General features: G+C 40.2%; 1 protein-coding gene across 1 annotated transcript in view; it reads left to right on the plus strand.

Moving 5' to 3' along the window:
* EXOC4 (exocyst complex component 4) overlaps positions 1 to 27,137 on the plus strand; it is a 675,497-nt gene that overhangs the window by 79,358 nt on the left and 569,002 nt on the right. The window contains exon 7 of the mRNA XM_054564275.1: positions 16,683 to 16,857. Within this exon, the coding sequence (XP_054420250.1) occupies positions 16,683 to 16,857 (175 nt within the window). The remainder of the gene's footprint in view (positions 1 to 16,682; positions 16,858 to 27,137) is intronic.

Below are 27,137 nucleotides of genomic sequence, written 5' to 3' on the forward strand. Positions count from 1 at the left end.
TCTGAATGCAAGTCCATGGTCTTTGTTGTCCCACGGTTTATCCTTTAATATGTGGTGATGTTTGGCAGTAGGCAAATTAGTCTTAGGAATTACTGTACCTATTTAAAACTATTAATAGGATTTGGATTTCATAATTCTTGTTTCATAAGCGGAAATCTGAAATTGTATTCTGATCCAAACTCTCTCTTGACCATCATGCACTGGGAGACCATGTTTGCCAAACCAGAATTTAGGGCATCATAGACTAATGTCATCTGATGGTGGGACCAGGTATTTGACATGAAGACTTTCCTAGAAAGTCCAAGATGCACTCTACACAGCTCTCTGTTCTCCTCTGCTTCCAGCCTCCAACTCCTCCCATATACCAGGCAGGTACAAGGCAGGACTTTGGCACTGCGGGGAAAGGACAGTGGAAACCACATTTTCATCTGAGAACTGAGGGCGCAGTAGAGCAAGTCTTCTCAGTTCTAATATTGTGAGTTTCTGGGAGGTGCTAGACAGTGTGTAGAAGGCATCATAACCTTGTTGACATGTTAAGGAAATGCCGCTGTTCGTACTTAGGGCTTTAAAGTTTGTTTTTTTTTTAAAAAAGAAGATAAATTTAAGGAGAAATAGTAGTAGTTTACTTAGTAAAGAATTCCCCAGACTTTAAATTTTTTTTGAAAAATAATGTATTCTAGCCCTGGCCAGGTGGCTTAGTTGCTTGGAGTGTCATCTTGTACACCAGAAGGTTGCGGGTTTGATTCCCCAGTCAGAGCACGTATCTAGGTTGCGGGTTTGATCCCTGGTCAGGGTGCCTACAGGAGGCAAACAATCGATATTTCTCTCTCACATTGATGTTCCCCTCTCTCTCTCAAATCAATAAACATATCACCAGGTGAGGATTTAAAAAAATGTATTCTATTTTCATTTTCATACCCTTTTATGTCTTTAAATAACATTAATTTTATTTATACTTTAAAACTTCAAAAATTAATTCCCTTGTAAACTTCATTCAAAAGAGCAGTTGTTGAGAAGCCATCCTTCACCCCTTTCCTGCCACAGAATATTTCAAAGCACATGTTTTGATGAGCAGAGGTTTTGGAGTCGAGTAGACCTGACTTTGAATGACAGTTCTGTAATCTGAGGGAAATACCTTTTTTATGGGGTTGATGGTGTTAGATTATATGGTTAGAGCTTAGTAGGGTAGCACCAGGAAGTACCGTACACATATGTGTGAATATGAATCCACATGTGTATTTATTCTTGTTTCTTCAGCTTCCATGTTATTGGATCACTCGCAGTGTGATCCAGGGAAGCTGGGGAATGGTTCTAAATTGAACTGTTCTCTCTTCGCCTGGTGCCTGAATTTCTTTGAATACCTTTTGCCTCCTTCCTAATAAACACTCTAGAATTCTGATTTTCTGTTTGCCTGTTGCTACAAGTCCCTAGATGAATACACTGAACTTTCATAGGGAAATAATGTGAGTATAGTATATACTGGAAATAACAAAAGGGCATGGATCAATAACTTGTCTGCAAATTTCATTATAGCACCCTTAAAAGCAATGTGTCTTTCAAATGATTTTGACCTCTTACTCTTCTGTTCCCTAAGCCCCTTCCAGAATTCACGAGTGGAAATTCAGCATACTGCCCCTGGAAGTAAGAAATGTTTCTCTGTGAGGGATGAGTCAGCCAGAGGGTTTTTTCCTTCTCTAAGTTTTGTTTTTGGTCAATATTTTAAAGGCTTTTGGAGGTAGGGTATAAACTGTTTATAACATAATCTCATTTTATAAAATGTACAAATCTGAAATTTTGTGCCCAAACTCTGAGATAGAAGAGTACAGAGAAAAAAATATTTGGAGTGAACCACTTAAAGATTTTTATTAAATTTCTTGGGGTGACATTGGTTAATAAAATTATGTAGGTTTCAAGTATTCAGTTATATAATAATCATCAGTATTTTGTAGTGTGTTTACCACCCAAAGTCAAATCCCCTCCCTTCGCCTTACATTTGATCCTCTTTACCCTTTACTGCTGCTCCCCCCAGCACCCCCGCCCCAGCTGCCTTCCTCTCTGGTATTGAACCACTTTTTGAAGATCAAAGATTAAATTCTTGGACTGGGATTCCAAACGACTAATAATTTTGAGCCAGCTGGTGGTGGCTGTGTGCCATCAAACGCTTTATAACTTCTCAAGAATTAATTACCTTGGAAACTTCATTGAAAAAGGATGATTTGCATTATTGCTTCTAGAGGTTTAGAATTTGAGAATGGGTGTTGTCAGATTATCCCTTGAAGCTTCCATGGTATTTTGTGCTCATCAAATAAATGGTGCTGGGAGGTGTTAGTGACATGTGTTTTAGAGAGAAGTAAAGTCACTGTACTTCGCAAATTCTTTCTTTCTTTCTTTTTTTTACTATTACCATGAGGAACCTTTTGCTAAAGGAATAAGAATCTGTTTCTCTTACTGAAAGTTGGAGCATAGCCAAAAAGAACCATGATGCCTCTTTCCCCAACAGGCATATATTCGCCCTCACCTCCTGGTGAAAAAAATCTATTCCAAACTGTTAGCATGTAAGTGCTACTCTGAGGCAAGATACCATTTCTGTAATTTTTTCTAGAAGTTTCATTGTTAAGCAACCTCTTATTAAACATATTCTGGTAGTGATGCATTGCACGCTTGTTCTCATTTGTCTTTATGGAAAGAGAATTAATGTTGTGTGCTATTTTGTTAGAAAAGAAGGAACCAAGCTAGAATCGTCTTGTTTGTACTTCCTACAGAGCCAGTATCCTTTCACAGCCAGCTTTAAAACATCACTCTGGTGATCCACTTGCTATTTTATTTTATTTTTGACCCCCAAGCTATCTAAATGAAAATATTCTAAACTATCTGTTGTCTATTGTAGGAGAAATATTTTGTCATTCATAGTACATCTTGCGTCTGTAAACCTCTGTTTACTCTTGATGGAAAATATTCAACCACTGTTGTTGCCAACATGAGAAACGTTAAGGGAGCATGCGCTTTGCTAGTCTCCCTGAACCACCTGCTACCCTAATGTCCTCAGAAAGGCAGGCTGTGTCTACAGCCTCTGATGGCTAATGTGGTCTGCAGCCTGTGCTGCTCATATCCAGTTTCTTCAACTCCTGGTGCCTAATTATCGATTCCCTTCCAGAATCTAGCTCAAGAGTATTTTCACATCATTTTTGTTTCAAAGAAGCTGGAAGATGTTCTATAATATTTAACAAATGAGAAAAACATGAAGAAGAGATGGAAGAACTAGATCTCCCCAAAGGTATGATATCTTGTTAAGGCTATGAAAGAGAAAAGAACATGGGGAAAGAGTGATTAGCACATGTGAGGCAACTGCACCATCTATTTGAAAACAACCCTGTTGAAACATTAAGGTATAAAGTTCACCGCAGGGGAGGTGCGGGAGGCCTGGTCCACTTTGGTGGAACTAGTAGTCTCGAAGGAGCTGGAGCCAGAGCTGCCAGAGATTGTTCTCTTTTTCCGGGAGGAAGCCGTTTTGCAATGTTCCTGATCAGTCCTGTGAGTGAGAGAAGATTAAGTGTCTGATAAAAAACAGCGGAGAACATTGCCTGTTTTGTGCTCACTGTCATATTGAAGAAAGGTTCTTGGAAAATGTAGGAAAGGAATACAGGTATAGTTGAAAGTTGCTGAGAAAGAAGATCTTAAATATTCTCACCACGAAAAGGAAATGGTAATTACGTGAAGTGATAGAGGTGTTAGCCAATGCTAAGTTGATGATCATTTTGCAGTGTGTAAGTGTATCAGATTAACACATTGTACACCTTAAACTGCCATCATGTTATGTGTCAGTTATATCTCAATAAAGCCGGTGGGGGGGAATCGTCTCCCTTTCCAAAAATAATATTTCCTTATAGTAGACATTAGAAAAATTATTCATAAATCCACTTCCTAGAGGAAATACAAGTTAAGTTTTTAGGGGTTTATGCTTATTACTTAGTCGTATATTAGTTTTAGTACAAGGGTGTGCAAGTTCTCTAGGGGGAGGATTTAGGAATCTAAGTCATCAGTTTGATTCTCAGGTGAGCTAATTAAGATCCATTTACTCTGTGACTGCTGATCAGACTTTTTAACATGCTCTGCTATCTCTGAGAGGCCTGCCATTGATCGCAGCGGGGGCTGTGGGTGGGAGAATGGATGTGTCAGTGCAAATGATGCCCTTCTCCAGGGGAAAACCAAAATCAATCCCAGGAAATGAATCAGGAACGCCATCTTTATGTGAGCCAGAAAGTGAACTTGTACGGTGGGAAGAGACCATTTCTCCTCTTAAATCCACTGCCACCAAGCTTTGTGAACTGTCAAACTGTTTCAGCTTTCACATTTCCCTGGGTAAGTCTGGGATTAATAATAATGCCCCTACCTGTGATGAGGCCAGTAGTGAGGCTCACTCAGGTGAGACACCAGATGGCAAACTGCTTTGCAAAGCATAAATGCTACAAAACTGCAAACTCTGTGAGGTCTGTGATGTTATAAAGAGTGTTTGCAGCCCTCAGCATGTGTAAGAATCACCTCAAGTATATACTCCCGAGAGCCCTGCACCCAGAGATTCCAGTTTAATCGCCCTCCGCCACAGGGCTCCTTGCATTTCTAACTCTCAAGTGTTGTCCATGCGGCTGACCCTTGCACCCCACTGGGAGTAATGCTGAGAGGAAAAAATTTAATAAAAATTTCTCTCATTAAAAATTATCTTCTTTGCATCTTTTACTTATTTATTAATTCATTAAACTTCTTGGGCATTTAACATGTGCCCATTCCTAACTCAGGCTGCAAACACAAAGTTAACTCCCCTCATGGTCCAACCTGGTTAGAGACAGAGACCATAGTCGTAGGAGGGGCCAGGAACTAGAGAAGCCCAAAAGAAATGAGATATACCCTGAAATACACACCAGGGCACTTTAATCATATCTGACACCACTTCTAAACATCACCAAGGGAAGGATTTCATTTGACACAAGATTTTGTGTGTGTTTACAGTGGAAAAAACTCAGTATCAGTTTGAGCACAGACTACCTTCAGCATTATGACACCAAAAAGCGCACGAAATGACAAGACCTAAGGTGGCTCCCACTCTCTGCCTGATAGAGAAGTGGTGCGCTTTGGAACAGCATGAAGGCTGACACTAAATTATGTTATCAGTTACAACCCACGGAACAGATTTTACCTATTATTCCCTTAGCTGGTCCAGTCTCTAATTTGAACCTGCTGTAGTATGAAAAACAATAGAAATCAGAAGTAGATTTTTTTTTTTTTTACTCTGACAAATATAAAACAAAGATTTAAGAAATATAACATTGAGTAAGACCTCTAGCCCATTCCGCCAAGGCTCCTTTCTGTAGAGAGCACATGAAAGAACAGTTTGCAGTCAGAAAGCTCTCCAGCTTCATGCTTACCAAAGAGTTACAGACATGATCGACTTTCCTGATTCACCGGGTGTATGATGAGGCTCTCATCGATTCATTTATGTGAGCCTTACTAGAAAGCACATAACTTTGGGACCAGTACTATCTTCCATGTTAATGAATCGTATATTTTGGTTAACGCTTGCTACAGTAAGTGCCATATGTAAAGAATTAATTCCTTTCATTTCTTCTAAAAGTATTTCAGTAAAGCTGCAGTGGATATATTCTAGTTGAGAAACAGTGAAATTTCTTCTACATGTCCCTGGTTCATCCTATTCATACCCTTCAGTATTTAACAGATCGGTGTTTTTAAAGCATGTTCTTACTGATATGGGTAATCAGAACCAGTGGCTTAATCAAATGGAATCATAATCACTGAAGTCAAATTTACTTGCTTCCCTTTTGCTTTGATTTGAATTAACTACTCATCCAAATTAAAATCGCGGTCCTTCCTGATTCCAAGTGTGTCCAGGTGCTTCATGCAGTGCTTGGGAATGGCTACAAGAAGCCACAGAGACAGATCTTGACCTTGCTTCAAAGCTGCTCTTAAATGACTTTTCTGTAAAGTAAAATGACCAATTCCACAAAATCCTACATTTCAGACACTTAGAAGAAGAATAACTAGTAGAAGGAAAAAAAGGAAAGGAAATGCTACACATTTGAAAAGGAAACCCATGCCTGACTCCAGCAACAGGTCAAAGAAATCATGAGAAATATTTTATTTCTCTTTTCATAAGCACTCTACTTGTACCACAAAACTAACATTGGCACCTGTGTCTTTAGACTTTCTGTGGCTTCCCTGTTACAACAGTATGCCCTCATTCTGAGTTCTGAATTTTTAAAGTATATTTTTTCATCTTTTAGAGAAATAGTTCAATCTATTTCTATACATCCACAGCCTTCATAGACTGAGAAATCAGGAAAAAAATCAGGAAATGAGGCAACAATCAACCTTGGAAAAAAACATGACTATGAAGAAGATGATTCAGTGTTAGAATTACCCAGCAGTAATTTAGCTAACCTGGCGGCCATTACATGACAGACACACAGGAGGCAGAAATAAAAGGGGTGTACGGTCCGTTACCACACAGTGTGTCACGTCTGTTTAAAAGTAGTGTAGCCATACCTTCTGAATCCAGGTGTATCAAAAATAGCAATACTAAGAATGTACTAGAAGAAAGTTTGGAAAATTTTTTTATAACCTGAGAGTGGAGAAGTCCTAAATTTGATAAAAAACCTAGAGGCTATGAAAGAAAACATTGTTAAATATAACCTCATAAAAACAAATGTCTAGTGGTCAGCCATCATAATGTTAAAAGAGAAACTGGGAGAAAATTGAAATATAAATATCTAAGAACTAATTATGTTTAATATATAAAGAGTTCCTGCAAGTCAGTAAAATGATAGACATAGTAGACAAACAGCTAGTTCGCTGGTAGGTGCTATCAAATAAACGGCACTCAATAACTACAACTATTACAAGAGAACAATGAAAACTGTCTTAGTTTATTTATTTATTTTTTTAAAAAACCCCTACCCAAACCAGCTCAGGTCCCCATGGCTATATGCTCTCATGGCACACTTTGTTTTTCCTGTGTAGCACTTAACACAAATTGGTTCAGTGCTGCAAACTGGGTTATTTGTGTACTAACATACAAATTGGATTATTAACTGATTATTAGATATATGATCTGCAAATAGGTTCTCACATTCCATAGGTTACATTCCATTTTGTTGATGGTTTCTTTTGCCATGTAAAATCTTTTTAGTTTGATGTAGTCCCACTTTTTTTTTCTCTTGTTGCCTTTACTTCTGTTGTCAAATCCAAAAAATCATTGCCAAAACTGATACCAAGGAGCTTACCCCCCTGTGTTTTCCTCTGAGAGTTTTGTGGTTTCAGGTCTCATATGCAAGTCTTTTCAAGTTGCATTATGTGTATAGTGTGGGAATAGTGGTCCAGTTTCAACGTTTTGCATGGGGCTACCAAGTTATTCCAGAATTTTTATTGAAGAGCTTCTCCTGAGAAAGGCATATGAAAGAATGACACTAAAACTTTTATTAGAAGAAAGGGAGCCTGGCTTTATTTTGTAATTGTAGTCAGTAATCTGCTACACGTTAGAATGTGAGCTTCCTTTGAAGTCATCCCTCCAGAATTCAGAAAGTGAGCGTGAGAGATGGACTTGGCAAGTAGGGAAGTGACACAGGAAGGAAATGACTAGGGCCAGGAGGACCCAGTTTAGTGCTCCTTGTATTTTTACTGTGTTTGATTCTGTATTGCTAATGGTTTTCTTTTTCCTGTTCTTTTCATAGTGCAGATGGAGAATTAGTCAGCACTCCTCAAATAGTAACTTCTTTTTACATGAAGATTATTATTAATAAGTGGTGAAACTTATTTCTACCTCTTAAAAGTAAGCATTAGATAACCTTGAAGATTAAATGGGATCTATGTCCTGTTTGAAGTGAAAAATACCGGCTTAGCCAAGCTCAGTAGGAGAATGTGTATGTGAGTTATAGGCATGTAAAACTAAGGCCATTTTGATATGAAATAATTGATGACCAGGGTCTTTTAATTTTTGTGTAAAATCTAAGTTCCGAGGTCAGTATTTCCCTGCTGTTTAGAGCACAGTAGTAATAGGGAAATAAATGTTCTGTGGTTATTGCCTTTGTCTGTCAGTGGGAAATGCAGGCCTCCGATGTTAAGGTCTCAGCACATAAATAGCAGAATAGAACTGATTTTCTCCCTGGTGTGTGTCATTGCTTTGTGACCAAGTAAGGCAGCTTCTTGGCTGTGAGCTTGGCTTTTCCAGCCAAATGACTAATTCAGGGTTTCCTGGATATTAAATTTAGAGTCAGATAGTTGTATCTCACATTAAAAATTGAACATTTTCCACAGGTGGATGATGTAGCTTTATACCGTAGACATTTCTTTTCTTGTGCAATTGTGTCTATTCCTTAACATTTTCTTCTTCTTACCCCTTTGCCATTTTTCATGGTGGCACTTGGAGATGAGGCACTTAGGGATAGCTGCGGGTAGCAAGTTAGCAGGAGATCTGGGAGCGTGAGTGATATTTTACTTATATCAATAAGAGGGCTGGTTTTAAAATTTGTCAGGTAATTGGGTTTAAAGAACAAATACTTTCTTCATCTTGACACTTTCCATTTTTTTTTTACACAAAATAGATTTTATTACAATATTATTAAAGTTAGCTCTGAATGCATGTATCTTTCAGATTGTAACTCTACTTCTCTTGGTTCTCATGCTTAGGTTGATAAGGTTATCTTTTTGAGAGATAGTTTTGTGCAAAGTATTTCTTATTGTGGTCTTCTAAAACCAGGATGTTATAATCTATAAACTCATTTCCTCATCATTTATTATTTGTAATCAGATCTCTACCTCTCCCATCTGTTGGATCTCATTTTTTCCCCCATCCTTTCATTCAACAAATTCTCATTTGTTGCCTATCAGGTTCTGAATATTATGAAAAAAATACAAGAATACAGTAATAAGTCAGATGCAGTTCTCATCGTGACAAGTTTACTGTCTAGGAGGAGAGAGGCAGGGACTGAAGGCAAGGGGCCTAGTTGGATGGCTGCTTTAATAGTCCAGGGTAGAGATGCTATAGTCCGAATTAGCACAGTGACAGTGACAATGGGGTGACGTGGTCCCATTTGGGAGAGTGAAGAGATGGAAATAAAAGAAGCTGGCGATTGATTGGATTGGCGGGAGGCGGAGATGACTTGCTGGGGCGCGTGGTACCATTCACTGGCTTCGGGAACGTGGAGAAGTAGGTTTGGGGAGGAGTGTGAAGAGCCCCATTGGAACATGGTAAGTTTGAAGTCCACAGCTCCGGGGAGTGGTCTGGCTAGAAGACGCTGGGGAGTTATCAGCAGGTGGATAGCTGAGGATGCAGTGGTCAGTGAACTCGCCCAGAGGGAGCGTGGGGATTGAGAAGAGCTCGCAGAGTTTCAGGAAGAGGCTCCTGAGATGGAGCCACCAGAGAGGTGGAAGGCGAGCAGAGCGGTGTTGTGGAGCCAGCGGAGGGCAGCGTTCTAGCGGTGAGCAGGCAGGAGAAACAGGTGCTGCGCTTATTTGAATAAGGAGTGAGGAGCTTCTGTTAGATTGAGCTAAATGGTTATTTGAGACTTTGGCAAGAGTTTTTTTTAATAGTACTAAAGGGGTAAGAACCAATTTGCAGTGAAAAAACTAAAGGCAATATAGATAGTTCTCTTGACACTCTTTCTTGGCTTGATTTTCCTAACATCCTACAGTACTGGTATCTCTCTGGCCTCTTTCCTTAAATTGCTTCCTAACACTCCTTAAAAGGACCATTCTCCAAAATTGAGTCCTTTGGTCTCCTCTTATCTCCGAACTTTGGGTTTCTTGTCTGTAAAATGAGGATGAGGGTGGTACAGCAGGCCCTGGAATAACTGTTTTGTTTGAAGTCCGTTTGTTACAGTGGTAAGGAGATGCCACGGGGACTTAGCTCTTGATTATATCAATCAGCCAGTGGTATAATTGGCTTCAGTACATGTTTTGCTTAAAATTTCAGGACCAATTAATGGTGTTAAGCGAGGACTTACTGTACCTCCCTTACCAGGTTGTCCCGAGGGTCAGATGAGATAACCCAAGTTGCAATCAGTGCGGCTAGTGTTGATGTTGACATAGTGCTCTTTGTTGTCTTCCTCATCACAGTTGATGACGTTGTTGTCACCATCCTCCTCCTCCTGGTCACTTCAGCCTTACTGTTTCATGGATCTCTTCCATTATGGCAGCTTTAGCTGCCAGTCCCATGCAGAGGGCCCCAGCTTGGGGTCCCTTACCCCAGTTTTACCCTCATGCTGCCGCCCTGCATTGCTCATTCTCTTACTCTTGGTTCGGGCATCCACAGACTTTGACCGAGTGCCTTTCCACTGTGGGCATTTGGCCACGTGTTAGGGTAAAGGCGTGGTTAGGAGGAAGCATAAAACAGGCACTCTGTCCTCGTTTTCCACCCAGGAGACCACGCACGGCTCTGTTTTGTCTCTTTTTGCAGACCATTGTGGTCATCTGTTTCTGTTTTGGAGGGGAATAAAGACATTGGTTCTTATTCTGTGAATTAGGCCTTTTTTTTTTTTTTTTTTTAGTTATAAGTGACAGAAACCCAACTGCAATTAATTTAATCAAAGAGGGAGTTATATTGGAATGATACTGGTGTATCCTGTGGAACGTAAGCAGCACTAACCAGGCTGAGGGAAGCACAGAGGTGTAGCTGGACCGGGTCAACATCTGGAGTAAAACTCTGGGGTCTCCCTTTGAAAATTTTCTGTAGATGGTAACTGTTAAAGGTACATAGTAACAATTTACTATTAGTTTGCGTTTGCTTTTTTATTATACTTTCACATATCATTTTGCATTTAATACAATCCATTGGTGATTAGGAAATTTCTGTCTGAGCAACCTGAGAGCTGGAAAAGTCCCATGCCTACTGAAAGTCACATGATTCTTCGTCAGAGACCTGGTGTCAAGTCCAGGTTTCTGACGGTTCTTTATACTGGCATTGATAAAGCACTTTGCCATTCCAGGATTAGTACTTTCTCCCACTACTTGTGATGATGTATATTATAGCGTACTATTTTCTGATTCTTGAAATAACCTGTGTGTGCACATGTGAGTGTGTGAATGGTATTTTCATCTGATGTGTAGAAATTGCAGTTAATTGAAATTCTAATCTCTAAGGTTCTTAGGCTTATTCCCATATGAGGTTTCCTTTCATTCAGGTCGGTTTAAGGAGTCATCTAGTAATTTAATGATTCTGCCTGCTCTATTATCTTTTGGATCAGTGGTAAAAACCTTGACCCTAACAGGATTTAAGCAGCTGTGCTAACTGCATTGTGACGGTTGCATTTTCCTTTTATTTATTTACTATTTTGTGGTGGGAGTGGCATGGGGAATGGTTTTCCTGGGCCTTGTGTGTTTAGTTCATCCTGAATGTGCCTGCAGCTGAGAGTCAGTCCTTGTTTTCTCAGTCCGGCATTGTGTGGGCAGTTGGAGAATATTATGAATATTAACAACATAATTTAGTGTATTCTTGGTAGCTTTAAATTGGGCCAGACTAGTGCAGATTTATGTTCAGTGTATGTGAGTGACTCCTAATCTCTTTTCCTCTTTGATGCATCAGGGGAAGGCCTTCTTACTTTCTCTTTTTCTTTTTTAAAGAGTGCATGTGTTGGCCACAGAGTGTGATTGACTTTGGTTTCTTTTTATCATCAGCCATTCATTTACCCTCTGCCGAGGGCAGCCTCTGGTGCTCCTCTGCAACCTCTCTCCCCTCAGTCTCTCTCTTTACCGCTCCCGACTCCATGCGGCCTTTGACTCTGCTAGTACTACTCTCTTTTCCTTTGTCTCCTAAAATTTTCTTTCCTGGCTTCCTTCGCCCAAGCTGCTTTTTAACCCCCTTTTCAATGCTGCTCTTTCAGGCAGTGCTGGCTCTGGAGCTTGCTTTTCTTTTTTCTTACTCTGTGCTTTACCCCTGTGTGATCTCATCCTCTCCAGTGTTTCTCACTTCTTAAAGTCCCAGCATCAGTCTGTCTCCTGTCCTGAGCTCCAGACTTGCTGATCCGGGTACCTAAGTACATGATACCTCAAATGTAACATATCCAGATCCAAAGCAACATTGCTCCTTCCAGATTTCTACATTTAATATCTCTTTCTCTCTCTCTCTCTCTCTCTCTCAAGGTATCCATCCTCCTCAGAGTTGGTCAGGCCAGAAACCCAAAGGGATCCAGACTTGCCTCTTCACTACTGTATCATTTCCTTGACTAGTTCTATCCCTGTTCTAATTGATCCTCCTAGCAGTTCTGTGAGGCTCCTAAAACAGGTATTCCTTAACACTTTGATGTTACAGATGGAACACTGGGAGAAGTCGAGATTGTTTCTGGTAATTAAAAGGTTAGGAATCATCAGTAGCAGGAAAGAATGTGAATCTTTCCTTGCAGATTACTCATATTACAAGGAAAAAAAAAAGTGAGCCAAAAGAGAAACACTAATGTCCTCCTGGCTATGAGAGTGTGAAGGAATCAGCTTTCATTATACTTCACTTTGTGAGGCAGCAGATAGATTCCTTTTTTCTTTGTTCCATGCATTTGTCTTCATCGCAGGGGAGGTGTTGGGCCTTCACTGTCCTCACTCAGAGCCACAACGGATGGGTGTTTTAAAAAAACGACATATATTGAGATATAATTCACCTGCTATACAATTCACCCATTGAAAGTATGCAGTTCACTGGTTTTTAGTTTATTCACAGGATTGTGCAACTATCACCACTGTCTAGTTCTTTGTCTACCCACCCAAAACAAATCCCATGTGGTTTAGCAGTCAGTTCCCACCCACCTAAGAAACCACTGATATATTTTCTGTCTTTATAAATTTGTCTATCCTGGATATTTTATATAAATATAATTATACAATATATAATTTCAATGAGTTTTTCAAGGTTCATCCATGTTACTTCATTCCCTTTTATAGACAAATAATATTCTATATTTTGTTTGCCCATTACTTAGTTGATGGAAATTTGGATTGTTTCCACTTTTATGGTTTTACTGTTATTTTACTATTTTACTATTATGAATAGTGTTGCTATGTGCATTTGTATACAAGTTTTTGTGCACATGTATGTTTTCATGTCTCTTGTGTATATACCTAGGAATGAAATTGCTGGGTCCATGTAATAATTCTGTGCTTAATGGTTTGAGGAATTGCCAGACTGTTTCCCAAAACCGCTGCGCCGCTTTCTGTCCCTACCAGCACTGTGTAGAGTTCCAGGTTCTCTGCATCCTCACCAGCACTTTCCATTGTCTATCTTTTTGATTATAGCCAGCCTGGCAGGTGGGAGGGGTATCTCGTGGTTTTGATTTGCATGTTTCTGATGGCTAATGGTGTTGGACATCTTTTTGTTTGCTTATTGGTCATTCATATATTTTCTTTGGAGATGGCATATACAAATGCTTTGCCCATTTTAAAATTTGGTTATTTTTTATTGTAAGTTGTAAGGATTCTTTAGATATTCTAAATACAAATCCTTTATCAGATATGGGATTTGCCCATATTTTCTCCCCTTTTAGGGTTGCCTTTTTACCTTCTTGACGGCAGCATTGGCTGCGGGTTTCATTAAACCGCCTGGGCTGTGTGACGGTCGGGTGCAGAGGGCGTCCCTCTCTGGAGTGGGTGGGTGTTGCAGAGAAGGCGGACATGCCGGTAGGACCTTACCACCTCTGACCTGCCTCTCCTCCCTTTCTTCTTCCCTGTGTAGTCTTGCCTGGGCTCTCATGGTCACACTACAATGGGTCTGTCTTGGCCCTGATCCCCCACAAGCCACGGAAACTGGCACTCTGTCTGCATTTCATCAAGGGGTCGCTATTTCTTTGATGTCAGTGGACACCATGAATCTCATCTTACACCTCAGTTCGTTGTTGGGTCTCTTTTCTAAACAGAGCACTGACCCTGGCTGCCGAGTCGGCCTTGTCCTTGAGTGGCACCGGGGTGTGTCGCCATGCGCCTGGGACCCTGGAGATGATCAGGCGGCAGCTGTTACGATCCCCACAAGTATGAGCTCAGAAATTAGAGTTTGATCACACACTCTTTATTATTTGGCCAAGTTTACCTGCGCAGGGGCCACCTTTCCCTCGAAAGGAAAAAGGCGCACCGCTGTAAGGGTACACGGGTTTTTATAAGCAGAGCAAGCAAGCAAGATACAAGGGCGAGAAGTGGCAGTTAGCAATAGGCAGCTTCTTTCTTTCTTTTTTGCTGATTAGGTTCAAGGCTGTTACTGGGCCCCCTACTCTTTCTCTGGTCAGGATGTGTATCTGAGGCAAGGCTCAACCCTCGCCCTATGCCTCCTCCTCATTCTTGTCGACTCTGGCCCAGCTGCATGGGGGCTGCACCCTGATATGTTTTTCTTGGTATTTGTTTCTCCCTTATCCTCAGCTCTGACCCTGCTTTTATGGGCTATTTGTCTGAGTCAAGGCTCAGCCGTTGTCCTATCTTGTTACTAAGGGGGGGGGCTCTAATTCTTCCCTTCATCTTGGGGTATTGTTTGTTCTAGTTTCTTGTTTCGGCCCAGGCTTGACCTAGTGTTAAAGTTTGGCCCCTTCAGCAGCCACTTCTCTCCTAGGGCTTCCTGCTTCACTGCTGGTTCACAGGCCTGTACGGGGGACTTCCTGCCATCGGGAAGTTGGACACCAGGGTGCCTCAGGCTTCTGGGTGTCACGATCAACATGATTGCAAAGAATGTTAGAGTGTCACATAGGTTATTAAGTTTAAATTTTGTCAAACAGGGACATTTGGCATTCTAACTGCCATCAAGAGAGAACAGAACAGATCATCCTGTCAAGAGAGTACAAAAAATATCAATTAGCTATATTTACCTTTGTGAAAAGCCAATATATGGTCCTATCTTTCTCATTTTTGCTACGCATCACTGAAGAATACATCATGGTCTGTGGATTGATATTTGGAAACCACAGGCTTATATACTCAGCATAAGTCTTTATTTAAAAGGTGAGAACCATCACTTAATCAAGCATTTACTCTGTGTGATGCCAGATACCAGTTTATTACAGTTTATTTTCTTACTCTTAACTATTTTGGCTGTTACATTAGATGCATCTTCCTGTACTTTGTATCTTTCTTGGCTTATATTTGAATAGCTCTCTAATAACACACGAGAAGGAATTGTTTTAAGTATATGTACATATAAATATGAATTGACATTTAAAAGGTTTTTAAAAATTTCCATTCAAAAGGTGGGGTGGCTCCGATGTACTAATACAATGTGTAAATTCTGGTTTATGTATATTCTAGATTGGGAGTACTACATAAATTTTTATTGATTCTGTCTCATCAAAATTAAAATGCCAAATAGATGTTAGGGTTTTATCATCTGACAGTTATTGGCTGTCACACTGGCACATTAATTACAGTAATTGGGCAGTAAAGAAGCCAGAGGAATAGAGGATGTGTTACATGTTTTGATGAGATTATAGTCATAACCTCTTATTTATAGTAGTAAGATCTTGTTAATTGACATCAATGACAAGCTCTTTTCCTTTCCTTTTTTCTTTTTCAGATTGGTTTATAAATCTATTAGGAACTATGAACTGAGAGCCACACAATATACAATGAAAGTCACATTTCAAAAATTTCCAATGCTTGTTCATGGTATACACATGAAATTCATTCAGCAAAATTTGCTGACCACTGCTCTCTGTGTTGCTGGTACACAGAGGCAAATAAAGCAGTGCCCATGCTGAAAAACGAACAATGGAGAGGGGAGTTAAAATGTCCAGATAAAAATATACATGACCCACATTTATTGAATCACACATGGGACCCACATGTGGTTTAGTTCCTCAAAAGCGGGATAAACCACTATTCGAGTTCAGAGGAGGAAGGAGGATTGAGAGCCTGGGCAATCAGCAAAGCCGTAGTCTCAGGGGTAGAGGAATTCCCGTGCTTTCCGCCCTGGAGCTCCGCCCCGCTCTGCGGAGACTTCTGCGGCCTAGAACTAGAGTGGGGGGGCAGGAGGCTACGCACACCGGCGTGGAAGTCAGCTTTTGTTCTAGGCCTACTGCCTTGCTGCCTCATTCTGTGTCCTTGAGTATATAAAATTGATGCAGTAATATGTGTCCAGCGTTTCCCACCATGAAAAGTGACATAATGCGGATGACTAAGCTGCTCCCTATGGTGAAAGTCAGATTGCTTGGCAGGTGTATATTTTTTTTCAGGCGCCTGACGCCATGCATTTGAGCAGTAGCAAGTGCAGCTTTCCATGACTGAAAGGATTAGCGTCCTTAACCAAGTGCCTAATTTATTGCTAGGGAATAGCATATTCTGTGTAATATCTGAACTGTCTGAAAAATTGCTTGAATTCCTTGGAGAAACTGCTTAAAAGAATACAGAGCAGTAGTATTGTAATCACTAAAACATGTTAAAAAGGAAACAAATGTTCATTGAGCTGCTTTCTGCTAGCTTAGGGACTTTATAGTTGGTTTTTAAATTCTTACATCATTTCTATTTTATATAGAGGAAACTGAGGCTTAGGTAAGTTTTCAAAAGTTTCTTAGATGCTCCATCTGTTTGAAATCAGACTTGTTGAAATCTAATGTGCTGTTTGTGTTGTCACTTTAGTTTGGTGGTTCCTTGCAGGCCAGTGTACGTAAATCATCTTTGGGTGTGTGTGTTTATGTCATTTACTTACTTGCTTTCTTGGCTAGGTTACTTCTAGAACTGCTGGAGTTGCTATTTGAAAAGTTCAATGCCGTAGCCGCTGCACACTCTGTGGTCCTGGGATACCTGCAGGACACGGTCGTGACACCACTGGCTCAGCAGGAAGACGTCAAGTTGTATGACATGGCAGACGTGTGGGTGAAGATTCAAGATGTGCTCCAGGTAAGGTCCTTATACAACAGGTGCCGTCTTCTTTCAGCATAACAAGGTAGAACAACAGCATAAGACCGAGCAACCTAAAATATCCCCTTAATCATAAACAGGGTGAGAAAGGAATGTTCCTATTTAAAGGTGATGCTGCTGATCTCATGAACTTCTATCATCTTCAGAAGACCTTCTAACAAACTTCTTTCCCAGACTTTAGAATTAGGAGGAGATGTTCAGTACCTAGTAATCAAGGATGTACAGTGGTTGGCTTTCTGTCACAGGGTACTTTAGTTAGTTCACTGGAATTAGTCCTATAGCAAGGTAATCAATACTAAAATGTTTTTAAACACTATTTTATAAACACATATGTGGCTTTATTTTATGAGCATCTTCCAATAGTCAACTCTTGCATATATTGGGGTAAGTGATAGATCAAGAGCCTGTTTTGAGATGAGAATAAGTCTATAATTATAAATGAATCATTTTGATGGATTTGATTAAGAATGGAGAAATGATATTACTGTTTGGTATGATGCTGCAGAGATGGTATTTAGAAATTTTTTTTATATTTTCCCCTCAATGTGCCAGGAAAACATATTTGATTTGGCCAGATGAAAATTAGAAATATAATTAAGAGTCAGCTGAAACAAATTGATATAGCTAAATAGGAATGTCTTGGTTAAACAGTACCTACTAATATGAAAAAAAGTTAAGTATATGTAGGAAATTGAAAAATGTAACTGTGTAGGAGTGAAATTACTTGCATGGCAAATAGGAGTCTTGCAGGAATAAATCAAGATGGAAAGTTGTAGTTATTTTTGACAATATAGACACATTCCTGGTGGATTGAATGATTAATTCTTGGTTATTCATTCATTAGACATTTTTGGGGGTTAAGTCTGTGTACTTCATTGATGGTTCAGTAGAAAGAATATGGGTTGCAACTGTGTTACCTGAGTTCTTTTTGTCACTCTCTCAGTTACTATATGCTCATAGTGGGTACTTGATGAATATTTGTGCATTGAATAAAATACCTTTATTGTTTAGAAGTTGATTATTTAACATTTTATATATGGTTTGCTAATCTGTCATACAGAAATAATATGTACCTTCATGCTACATGTTCATGTTAAGGATGAGATAAGATAATAGATTTTAAAGCTATTTCAAAAATAGTTAGAATTAGGGACTTCATTTTCAGGCCATGCTGCACTTAGCTTCCGCTCTGGGCAGCTCTAAGGGGGAGGGGGCGTGTCTCAGGCCGTCGGCCAAGCCTGGAGAGAGAAGAGAGTTGAGCGCCACAGCTTCTTTGGAGTGCTTTCCAATCTGTGGCACTGTGACGCCTACAGAGACAGCAGAGTGTCGCTCTAATCAGCAGAAGCCGAGGTCAGAGGTCAGCGGTCAGCGATGCAGCAGCAGCTGGTGTTTGTTGGGTGGGGTACTGGAGAGGAGGCAGTGGCACAGAGGAGTCCCGGAAATCTGAGAAGAGCACCCTCAAGCCTTTGTTCAAACACGAAGCTGTGCTCACCACGAGGCTGGGCAGAAAACAGCTACTGTGGGACTAGAAGCAGAGCGGAGACTCTGGAAGCTGCCAGATGCTTGGGAATGTTGGAGCTGGCACGCTCTGTGTGGGGAAAACTTATGAACATCCTGTGCTTTTCACTGTGACCTCAGACAGGCTTTGTCTTAGGAACAAGGCTGTCTTAGCCATAGGCTAAGGGTTACTCTAGACACACATAACAAAGCCCCAAACCAGGTCTCTACAGTGTCAGCCCAACTACTTGTATATTAACTGCATTCCAGAACAAAACTCTCCATAAAGTAAGACAGTATGATCCAGATCCATAATAATGAGGCATCCATAATGTCCAGCATACAATTGTTATCCTCGAGAAAAAGCAGAAAAATGTGACTGATGACTGGAGTTTCAAAAAGTTGAAAATTAATATCTGAAATGAAAAGTTTCTCAGATAGATTTAGCAGCAGATTGCATGTTGTAGAAGAAAGGATCAGAGAACTTGAAGATAAATCAATTGAAATCACTTACATCAAAGCACAGGGAAAAAAATGGACTGAAAAGAAAAATGAACAAAGTCACAATGTTCTCTGGGACAGTATGATGCTGCCTGACATTTGTGTAGTTGCAGGGTCAAAAGCAGAGGGGAGAGAGATTGGGGCAGAAAATTATGGAAGAGACAATGAGCAAAAATGTCTAAATTTGTTAAAAAACATAAACCCACATGTCTAAGAAGCTCATCAAATCTGAAGCAGGATTAATACACAGAAAACACAGACACATCATCAGGTTGCTGAAAAACCAAGACTAGAATCTTACAGCTAGCCAGAGGAAAAAAGCATTGCCAGTGATAGAATTCTTTATGCACTTCTCATGGGAAGCAGTGCGAGCCAGAAACCAATGGATGGAATCTGGGAAGTGCTGGGAAATACAACAGTTGCCATTCTGAAATTTATCCGTAGTCTGACATGAAGGTAAAATAGAGACATTTTCAGATGGACTAAAGCTGAGAGAATTTGTCTCCACTAGGCCTGGACTTCAGGAAATGTTATAATGGACAGTTTTTTTTCAAGTGAAAGGAAAATTATACCAGATGATAGCCATCTATAGGAAAATATAAAGGAGGTCAAAAGTGGTAAATGTGTGGGTAAGACTAAATTACACTTTTCTCATTGATTTCTATTTAGAGAAAAAAAAATATATGTTGGTTTTTATAATATATTTAGAACTGAAGTGAATGACTGTAACTGTGTAAAAGGTGGGAATCAGGTAAATGACCCGTGGCGCTGCTGAAGTTCCGAGCGTTACACAGGTGCCCTGGAGGCGTTGAGGTTCCGTTCCCGGCACCACAGTAAAGCAAGTGTCGCAATAAAGCAATTCCTGAATTTTTTTTTTTTGCTGGTGGAGGGTCTTGCCTTCAATTTGTAAGAAAGAAAACAGAACCAAAAATAAAACATCAACATCTGTGAAGCAAAATAGAATGAAGCATAATAAAACAAGATGTGTCTGTGTATGAAGAGGTGTGATGGTTAAAGTAAATTGTGTTAAGTTCAGAATGTGTATTTTAAGCCCTAGAGCAAAACTAAAATTATAAAATAGATGTAAGGTAAAAGGTTAGTAAAGGGGATAAAATTGCTTTGTGAATAAATGTTTTGTGAATAAATGTTTGATTAATCCAAAAAAAAGCAGGAGAGGAAGAGTAAAGAATAAATGAATTTTAAAAATAAATGCAACAGCATTGATGGACCTGGAGATTATTATGCTAAATGAAATAAGCCAGTTAGAGAAAGACAAATACCATATGATTTCACTTATATGTAGAATCTAATGAAAAAAAAAAATACCCTGATGAACAAAATAGAAATGGAGGCATGGACACATGGAACGGACTGACAGCTGTCAGAGGGGAGCGGGCCTGGGTGAAAAAGGTTAAGGGATTAAGCAAAAAAAACAAAACAAAAACAACCCCCCTCCCCCGACAGAACTCGCAGACAACTGTATGGTGTTGCCAGAGAGGAAGGTGGTTGGAGGGAGGCAGAAGAGGTTAAAGGAGGGAAAAATGACGTGAGGTGGTGAACACACAGTACAATATGCAAGTGATGCCTTAATGTTACAGAATCATATACATGAAATCTTCCGTATTTTGCCGTGTATAATGTGTACTTTTGTTGCCCCAAAATTTGAGAGGAAAATAAGGATGTGCATTATACATGAGTGTAATGATTGACATGGGTATAGTAATCACGTGTATAGTGTGCACAAAAATGTGGGTGTGCATTATACATGGAAAAATATGGTATATGATTTTATTAACCAGTATCACCCCAGTAAATTCAATTTTTTAAAAAACTGCCAAGCAGAGCATTAGTGGGTCAACTGACAAAACTAGAATACGGACAGACTTGACAACTTAGACTGTTCAGAGAAAAATATTTATGTGTGTTTGTACATATAGAAAACAATTGATAACAAAATGTTAACAAGAGTTGAATTTGACAGGTTTATTTCAGTTTTTTTTTCTTCTCCCTTTGGTACAGAATCCAGTCTAGGGTTAGATAATACATTTACTTTTCATGTCTCTTTAGTTTAATTTAAGCTTGAACATTCCCATAGCCTTTCTTTACCTTTTTAACAGTGGCATTTTACCCCCATTTTTTAAATACATGGGGGGGGAAGAACATACCCCCATTTTTTAAATACAAGTTCCCCATTTTGGGTTTGAGAGATACACTTTAATATAAATTATAGCTAGATTAAAAGTATGCAAATGGAAAGAGATATACTATGAAATACTAATAATAATTTGTATAATGGAAACATTTGGACACTGTCGGTATATATAATATTAAATGGAGTTATTTGTATCATAGTACTTAATGGCATTTAAAACCTGAATACATAGTATGTTATAGACGATGTAATCCTACTCTTACAAGGTTACAAAATACTTTATGAATACGTTTTTTATGATCTGATATTTGACTAAGACTAATGTTCTAAATTTAAAATGTTCAAATCTTCTGGGATCCTATTTATAACAATATCACAAAGAATTATGATTATGAACAAAGTAAGATATTATGCTTTACTTACTTTGGATTTGTCAAATGTATATAATTCCTACATTTTGGCAAATAAAACCCATTATCTCAAATCAACAACATTTATAATAAACCGAGGAAATTTAAGTTCTATCAGACATTAACTTGAAATGTTAAAATGATTAAAAATATGTTTCTGGCTTATTAAATGAATTACACTTTTCATACATGTGGTTTCATAGAGTGATTTGGAGATCATATCTTCATATTATGGAATGAGTTATTTATTTAAATAGCTTTTTTGAAATATAATTTACATGCCATAAGATTCACCTGTTTAAAATATAGATTTCAGTGATTTTGAGTATCTTTATGGAGTTGTGCAACAGTTGTCATGATAGGATTTTAGGACATTTACCCTAAAAAGAAACCTTGTATCCATTAGCAGTCATTTTTTCTATTTCCTACTCTCTTCACCCCCAAGATATGTTTAAGGCACTAAAGAGGTACCAGTTTTGAATTCTATTTCTCAGTACCTTATAGCACCCAAATTACATACTTGGCAATATTGTTACTTCAGTTAATGCATACATATACCATTGGCATAAGCTATTTGACAGATAAAGAACAGAAAACTGAAACCTAGCTAATAATACAGGGTTAAAGGTCTAACATAGAAATAACATTTCATTTCCTGTATCATGTTTAATTGGTTTGGGGTCAGGGTACGGCAATGTTCTTTCCTTGCTTCCGTTTTCTCCCCCTCTTTCCCATCTGCTTTTCTGCCCCCATTTCTATTTCCAAACATGTTTTAGAAGAATGACCTTAATCATGACTTGACTCAATCTATGGTTAATTGGTTCTTAACTATGATTTCTAATCATCTTTATTACTAATGCACCGACTTGAGAATGAAGCCTTTTTGAACAAGAGATTCATCTATATATTTTAAGTTATACAATTGAAATTATTTTACGACTTACAAGTTGTTTTTAGGTCTCTGTATTTTCCAGTTCTCACCAAGTCCTTTCAGGCTACAGATGACTGAGTAATACTAGGCTATACACCCATCAATAAATCAGATATGCAGGGACAACAGACATGTAAATGAACTAATGTTGCTGAATGTAGAAACATTCGTTGGCAAAATGTGTTATATATTCGAGACATGTTGAATGGACTAAGAAAGGTCTTTAAGGTTGATGATGATGCTTGGAGGATTCAGCGAGGGAGAAACCATGGGGACTGGCACTTCAGGTGCATAGAATGACAAATCAGATGGCATTGCTGAGTGGCACAAAGGAATGAGTGGTTAAGGGTATTCAGGGGTCATCAGGAAGAAGACGGCAGCATCCGTACCCGAGAGTCTGCTTTGCGGACTGGAAGGGAAGTTTGGATGGGTGGGTCAAGGTGCAGGCTGTGGGAGGCCTGGTGTCATCTAAGAGGTTTGTTCGTGATGTATCTTTAGACTAATGCTTTTGAAGCTGGGTATATGTTAGATTTATCTAGAGATTGGTTTCTGTGTGTTTTTTGTTTGTTTGTTTTGTTTGTTTCTGTTCTTTTAGCTCCTAAGGTGATTCCAATATGTTTGTTTAGAATCCTATTATTGGGAACCATGGCTTTTGAGTCAGTGGTTCTCAAAGTATGTTTCCCAGGCCAGCAGGGCCAGTGTGACCTGGGAACGTATTAGAGACACAAAATTTTATTCCTACCTCAGACTTAGCAAATCAGAAACTCTAGGGGGGGTGGGGCATACAGTTTATGTTTTAACAGGCCTTTTAGGTGGTTCGTGTGCTTGCTGAAGTTTGGGGGCCGTTGTGTGAGGTGCCCTGGGCCTTTCAGGTCAGGCTGGGGCATGATGGGATGGGGGTGATTCCTATGGCAGCAGCACAAAGAACTGCGTGGAGAGGCTGGAGACTCCGGCAGGGAAGCTGTTTCCTGGCTCGCAGAGAGCGTCTGGTGGATTGCATTACTTGAGGTGCTGTTAGTGAAAAAACCGAGACAGGCTCTCCTGGGGCCTGATGAAGGAAAACAAAGAAGAGAGAACGGAATTTGTAAACCTTTTGGGGAGTCTTTCCGAAAATCTGTAAAACCATACAGCCCGCTTGTCAGCCTGATTTCCAATATGGCAGATACTTTAAAGACAGTTTAGTGTTAAAGTATTGGGGCCAACTCTGGGCCAGATATTAGGAAATAAAGATGAACAAAAGATAGTGAGAAAGCTCTCTCTACATTGGTGTATGTTTCCCACCAAATTTGGTGTTGCTGTTTCACGTGAATAATAACACAGGAGAATGCGTGCCAGCGTGGCGGATTTGGAAAAGGATATTTTTGGTTTCAGTGTCTATGTAGAGGTTTCTGCTTAGGGCCAATTTAATTTCCTTGTGCTTGTGGGGAGTGCTCTTCAGGTTAAAATACTCCTGGAGAACAGCCACCGAGAAGAGGAGCAGACACCGGCCACTCTGCAGGCACCAGCCGGAGTGAAGGGGATGGGACCACAGGATGAACGGGGTTGCAAGTGCTGAGAGTTTGCATTTCGGTGTTTCTTAAGAGTGGAAAATATTTCCTGCTGAAAAGTTGAAATATTCTTTTGTTTATTGAATCTTGAGAAAGACAGTAATTTCTGCTCTTGTGACGATCACAGCAGTTTTTCTCCCCTGGAACCTGGGCTTTTCCCTGGCAGGCAGAACCCATCCTGTCGTTGGGAGACTCATTTGTCACCGCGTGCTGGGTCTGGAGACGGTTTAGTGAGGACACGAGGGTGCAGTGCCATCATGACGGTGCGTCGGAGTTTCCTCCTGGTGGCCGCCTGGCGACCATACTGTCGCCTTCCGTTTTCAGCCTCACACTCTTGATGAAACCGTGATAATAGAAATACATGTTTTTGCCTCTCTGAGCAGTAACAGCACCTTCCACAATGTCGGCTCCTTGGTGACATGCCTGTCACACTGTCGGCTGCACATTTTCAAGTGTCTGAGGCTAAGGTTCACCAGAAACCCACAATGTTCCATTTATTGTGGGAATCAGCAAAACAGGTAATAAGAGGATCACTTTGAACAAACTCATCTTTGATGTTTTGTGATTCTGAAAAAAAAAAAAAATCTCATTTTTTTCCAAGATCTCTTTTCAAAGCACAGCTGCCCATCCTGGCCCCACTGGCCAGAATGCTGACCGCTCGGTGTGCTGAGCGGGGCTCCGGGGATGGGGGCGGGGATTCTCATTACACCTTCAACCGTGGACAGTGATTCCCAGAACAAGTCAGCGCGCTTTTTCTGGAGGTTAACAGAGATGGAATGTAAAATCATATTAGCTTTGTTAACTGCCACATAAATGTTTGAATAGTGATAAAATTAACCTCATGGAGAGAGAACTTGAAGTTTGCTGTCAGGTAAGAAAATACAGAGATCTTACTGGTACTGATCCCCGGCCTGGGGTGGGGGGCGGCTTCCAGGAGACAGGCACAATTTCCATTTTGAATCCGGCTCTGAAACTGGCTCTCCTTGGCTTTTGTTTCAATTGGTGTTTGGCTAGCTGAGGATTCCACACTTGTAAGTGAAACTAGCCTTCCCCCCATATTTCAGGCTAGACAACTTGTGAGATTACAGAAATGGTTTTCATTTCTTAGCCTTTATAGTTTTTTGATAGCCTCTCTTTTGGGCGGCTTGTCAAAGTCATGCGTCAGCCAGGCCACCAAACCTCCAGAAGGGTGCCTGCTCCTGGGGTTTTTGTTCTGCCTTGTCAGGGGATAGCCTGCTGCCCAAGAAAGAGTTAACATTTAAAGTTAGAGTAGAAATCTTCCCCTAAGTTGGACTCAGCGTCTGTAGCACCAGGACTCTCCCGGTGTGGTTTTACGCTCACTGCTTAGGCTGAAAGCAGGAGCTGATGGGCTGGCAGACGCTCTGGCTCCCGGTGCGGAGGCAGCAAATGTAGAGATCAAAGTGCTTGCAGTCTAAGGCCTGGTGAAACCCGAGGTAACGTGGACATCTTAATGTACAGGGCCAAACAGAATAGTAGCTTGGGGGCTGATACCCCGGGATCAGTAGATTCGATGGAAAGTCTGCTCTCCTTAAATTCCTGCTTACCCAGGAAGGGTCTGCTTGGGCCTGATGAGATCTTGGTCTAAAGGACCCAGTGGTAGAAATGACAAGTCTTCCTTTCAGCTTACCACCTCCAATACTTACTTCTCTGAGACTTTAGAGGATGGACCATTAGAAGCCAAGTGCCTGTCAGACTCACTCTGCTTCTGGTGATTTAAGTGTCCCTCTGAAGGCCGTGTGCTTACTGAGGCTTGAGGCACCTGGGCCAAAGCAAGGGGGTTGCCGGGAACCAACAGGCCATGATAAGTGGTGGTGATTAGTGATAGGAGGCGAAAGAATGTGAGGTAGAGAGTATTGTTATACATGATTTGAGTGATATTAAAAAGCAACTGACATTAGTTTGCTGAAGTGCTCTTGGCTACCTGAGAAGATTTTAGAGCGACAATAATTATATTTTCCTGGATTGATGATACATTACAAAAATTTCGTAAGTCTTTTCTGATTGTAGAGGTAATGTGGGACTATGCCTAAATTCCCAGATTTAGTGATGGTTCTTTTGGTTTGAGTGTCTGTTGCTGCCTACCACGTTACTCATAAACGTCATGGCTTAAGGCGACGTTCACAGTTTTGTGAGTGAGGAATTCAGTCAGGGCTTGGCTGGGCAGTGCTTGTTTCACGTGTCACCAGCTGAGATCAGTCAGTGGGCTGCTTCCCCTAAAGACTGAGCTGGCTTAGAAGGTGCAAGGAGTCTTCCCCACGTGGTTTCTCTCTCTCCTCAGGACCTCGCAGCCTGGCGGTCTCAGGGTAGCTGGACCTCTTACATGAAAGCTGGCTTCCAGTAGGGAGACATTCTAAAGGACAGAGGGGGGGGCTGGGGTCTCTTAAGGCCCAGCCTTGGACATTAAATGCTGTCCCATTGGCCACGTTCTGTTGGTCAAAGGGCAGCCTGGATTCATGCAGAGGGAAAGTGTCCGTTTAGCGGGGGGAGTGGCAAAGAATTTGCGACTGTCTGCCACAAAATGGTCGGTTTGTAGGTTTGCTTCTATGGAAGAATCCACCAGAGTCAGACACTGGCATGAGCCTATTATTGCTGGGCTTTGGTCACAGGTTAACATTTTATTATTTCCTGCTTGCTTTTAATTGGTTAGAGGATATTTAAATGATTACCAGCTTCAGCAAATTTTACCAGTTTGATCATATTAAAGAAAACAAAGACCATTCAAGATGCATTTAGGTCTTTCATGGAACTGCTTTGTTCAAGTGAGTTTTTATCTTATCATATTGTCCCCACTTTGGAGATGTAGAAACTGTGATGAGAGTTTTAAATCATGTTTTTATAACCGAAGAGTCAGATGTAGAACTCAGCTTGCCCTAGCTCTCTTTTTAAATTTTTAAGTCAGTTGTTCACAACCTATTTTGGGTTATACTTTGACTTTGGGCATCTTGACTTTTAAGAAAACGTGATATTCTTTTAGTTAATTTATTTAGAAGAAATGATTTTAGTTCACATATTTTAAAAATGAGGGCTTAATGTTGAGGATTATGTCTCACTACTGTTTGTGATGTTTGTATATATGGCAGTTTATTTGTACCCATACAGGTATACATGTTTTCAAATTATGAACACTGAAGATTTCAAGTTTAAAAGTTTAGAGTCACTGAATAGAAATTTCACTTTTCTTGTTCTAAAATACCAAAGAT

The sequence above is a fragment of the Pteronotus mesoamericanus genome, unplaced genomic scaffold, assembly GCF_021234165.1.
Source record: "Pteronotus mesoamericanus isolate MK-2021 breed Mesoamerican mustached bat unplaced genomic scaffold, CSHL_Meso_final scaffold_85, whole genome shotgun sequence".
In the NCBI taxonomy this organism is placed as follows: Eukaryota; Metazoa; Chordata; class Mammalia; order Chiroptera; family Mormoopidae; genus Pteronotus; species Pteronotus mesoamericanus.